Here is a 3,471-nt window from a genome sequence, read left to right as displayed (position 1 = left end):
GCTTTGTATTATTCTTTTTGCAGATGTTTCTTCTGTTGGATAGAACTCCACCTGGGAAACATACTATTTGTTTTTGTTCAGTGAACTGTCTTACCTAAGGGTGCAATTTGAAATTCATTTTTTCAATTGTCCTTTATTCTAATAGTTATTTTGAAAGTTGGAAATTCAATCAAATGTGCTAGCCAGTTCTTCTTGTCTATCATACTCAAATACTTCAATTTGGGGTGTGACGCCATTATCTTGTAATATAGAAACGAGGGCTCACATGCCTTCTGGCATCCATCATAGCATGTGGGTCTTCTGAGTTGACCACATCATTCTGATTGATTCTCATAGGTTCTCTGGGAACATGGTCTGCTTGCAATTGCAACTGGGATCCTAGTACAGAAACTTTTCTCTGGGGGACCAAGATATGGTGAGGATCCATTGGATCAATGTCTGCACTTCTGGTGTTCCTGTGGGGCTGAGGTGTATTGAATCGGAAAAAAGGAATTTCATTTCTCCTGGACAAAAACTGGGAGTATGGTGGTGGATTCATACCAGGGAAGAAAGCTTGTTTAACTCTGCCTAAGCTAACCAGGAAATTGTGTTTAGGAGATTGGTACACATCATATCCATTTTCCAGGGTCCTGTGTTTGAACACGCAGTCGTCTTGGCTGAAGTAATGCTTAAGGAAAAAAAATACAACAGCTGTGAGCAGGGAGAATTGTTAATTAAAAAGTGCCAGTTAAAAACAGAAAAAGATAGATGAGATCTTGTAGCAGGTGTCTTTCTGATCCTCTGATTCTGCAGTAACAACTGAGATGAGGCTTAGTCAAATGTAGATCTAATATGTGTGCCCCATAATTACAGCAAAGGATAACATTGTTTTCTCTGAGAAAACTGCAATGTCTTAACTGTTTCCATGCCACAGCTATAGACTATAGCAAGAGTTCAGGTTCGTCCACCCTTAGCTTTCATTCTGGTCTCACTTAAGCCAGTAGGACTAACATGACTTCTATCAGCAATACGATTCAATACAATTCACCAGAAAAGGAAAATTTAATCTAAGTGACAGATCCTCAGATGGCTAAAATCTGCATTCTCCTTCTCTACCTTTCCTTCACCCCTACACTACACAGATTGGCCCTAGCTGAGGAAATTGCCCAATGGAAAGAATAGCAAGCTATATCTGCTTCAGTCTTGAATCTTAGAGAATGTCACTCACCGATCCAAAAATATTTCCTTTCATGTCCATACATAGGTAGCATCCACTCTTCACTCCAGTGATTATTACATAGCCAGCACCCTCAGACTTGATCATTAGGGCACCTGTTTAGAAAAACAAAGATGTCAAATCCAGTTTTATGCTGAACTATTGTCTCAAAAATATACAGAATTGCTGACTGGAAGGTCCATCCTGGGAGTCATTAGGCCAATGTTGCACTCTAATATAGACAAATGTGCTGTTGATTCATATTTGGTCTCGTGCTCTCTGCAACCCTTAGGTCCAGTCCAGCAAGACTCTATCTCTCTAGTGAGACTGCTCCAGCCTGTACCACCACCAAGAGTTACTCCAGCCCAGGTGCAGAACTTAGCACTTCTAATATGTCTGTTGTCTCAGTGGGACTTTGGTGACTGGGCAGATGTTTAGTCATTTCCCTTTCACAGCTCCTTTCCTTATCTTATCTCAGGCTTTCTGTTCCACCATTCCAACTATGTGTGTATTTGCTGCATGGGAGATTGTAAAAGCATGGCGTTTTTTTAGCTGTGGTTCTTGGTACCATCATACCTTTTCTTGACAAAAACAACTGAATTTTATAAAACCTACCAATATGCAAAAAGAATAATTACAGGAGGATGAAACCTTTCTACAAGTGTTTTATCAGTAATTCCTAGTAATGTCGCAGGAATCAATCATTTTTTCCTCCTTCATTAAATCATAATCTTTTAAAATCTTTCATTCCTCATGAACTTATAAGCAGAAGTCATATGCTTACATTTTTAGTTAAGTAGATGAAGAAGACGGTATGCAGTAAGAACAGTTAAAATGACTTTCTGATTTATAGTTACTTGTGAGGTAAGCAATGAAAAAAGAGAACTTGTGGAATGTTATAAAAGAACCCTATTTTTTTGAAAAACACTTTTCTACTTGCTATCCTGTTTGGACTAGTTATACAACAAAGGATCTTAATTTTGTATGAAAACAGATTATGATGACGAGAATTTGAGAGCCATACTGCACTCCAAAGGGTTAGCACTTCATTTATGAGAGCCTGACATTTTGCAGTTCCCCCTTGTTAAATCAAACTTTGTGTATCCAGTGACTCGTGTTCTATGCACAGTTGTGTCTCTGTCATGCAACATATCAAAGGGACATATCTGAAGCCTGTCTCACAAACCAATTTTCAACACAGACAAGTGCTACTGTATTTTGAAAACAATGGCCAACTCATGCAGTTGCTTAGAGATAGCTATTAGCTCTCTTCCCAAAAATATTTTATGGACACAATCAATTTTCCCTCTCTGCTATGATGGGGTCACTTAGTGTACTCCATTACAGATGCTATAATTAGAATAGGAAGGGGCTGCTTGGGGCTTTTCATCACCAACCTCTCATCAGGACTTCCACAAGAAGCTGTGATTAAAACCATGAAGTGAAGGATAATTCTGGCATTTTTTGCTTGCAAAGTATCACAGAAATCACAGAACTTACTATGAAAGTGAAGAGTGAGAATCCCCTTCTTCTAGATTTCTTTGAAGAAATTGCGTTTATTTGTTAAACAAAAGGAAGACTATAATTATGTTTTCCATCTCACAGCTGCCTGTCTGCCTAACTGGAGAATGGGAATGCTATAGCTAGTGGAAAAAAAAATCACCGTGCTATTTACCCTGTTCACATGAAAACCGGGGGTCCATAATGAGCTACTTACTGTAAATGGTTTGGTGCGGGACACCATCAATGTAGCCATCAGCATTGATCTGGAGGTGGAAGCTGTTCCTCTCCGTCGCTGTGTACAGGTGCATCAGGTGATCTGTGCTGCCCCAGCTGGGGTTCAACAGTGGAGAGGCATTAAGAAAGGCAGCAGTAGCCTTCAGGCTGCAGAGCACCAGCAGCTTGTACACCAGGCAGCTGTAGGGACCCGCTTGTGGCATAGCTCTCTTTCCTTAGTGACTGGTCAGTATCTGAAACTTGATAATCCTCTTTGCTTTTCTTTTTTTCCTTTGTTTGTATGTTTGGAGCATGAAGCCTCAGATGGACTCCCTTCTCTTTGTAGATGCTTATAAAGGGAAGCCAGGTGACATCACACAGGAAAAACTTCTCCACATCCTTGAGTTTTGTCAAAGAAACATTTTAAGTGACCCAAAACCTCAAGGGAAGGAAAGCACGTAGGTTCTCTGGCTAAGGTGCGGGGTGGAACAAAAGTAAGGTTTCTAAATACAGCTCAGAAAGCTAATCATATGTTCAAATGTTATCTACAAGCCTGTGAC

The 3,471-nt window shown here is 40.0% G+C and overlaps 1 protein-coding gene across 1 annotated transcript; it reads right to left on the bottom strand.

Moving 5' to 3' along the window:
- Positions 1–235: 235 nt before the first annotated feature.
- On the bottom strand, positions 236–3,135 carry FGF23 (fibroblast growth factor 23). Its single transcript, XM_010222550.1, has 3 exons — positions 2,913–3,135; positions 1,208–1,311; positions 236–667 (listed from the first exon to the last, which is right to left on the bottom strand). The coding sequence occupies exons 1-3, from the start codon at positions 3,133–3,135 to the stop codon at positions 236–238; spliced, it is 759 nt and encodes a 252-aa protein (XP_010220852.1).
- Between the last annotated feature and the right edge of the window lie 336 nt (positions 3,136–3,471).

The sequence above is a fragment of the Tinamus guttatus genome, unplaced genomic scaffold (genome assembly GCF_059628265.1).
Source record: "Tinamus guttatus ecotype Peru unplaced genomic scaffold, ASM5962826v1 Tinamus_guttatus_pri_ptg000182l, whole genome shotgun sequence".
Lineage (NCBI taxonomy): Eukaryota > Metazoa > Chordata > Aves > Tinamiformes > Tinamidae > Tinamus > Tinamus guttatus.
The sequence above is the reverse complement of the archived record's forward strand: the minus strand, read 5'-3'. Positions and strand labels throughout refer to the sequence as shown.

What these genes read in the sequence shown, in the direction of transcription:
- FGF23 (XM_010222550.1), bottom strand. Translation starts at nt 3,135, where the DNA reads ATGCCACAAGCGGGTCCCTACAGCTGCCTGGTGTACAAGCTGCTGGTG. An exon ending in CCCGCACCAAACCATTTACA is followed by an intron (nt 1,312 to 2,912) that starts GTAAGTAGCTCA and finishes TTTTCTAAACAG; the next exon opens with GTGCCCTAATGATCAAGTCT. An exon ending in AAGGAAATATTTTTGGATCG is followed by an intron (nt 668 to 1,207) that starts GTGAGTGACATT and finishes TTTTTCCTTAAG; the next exon opens with CATTACTTCAGCCAAGACGA.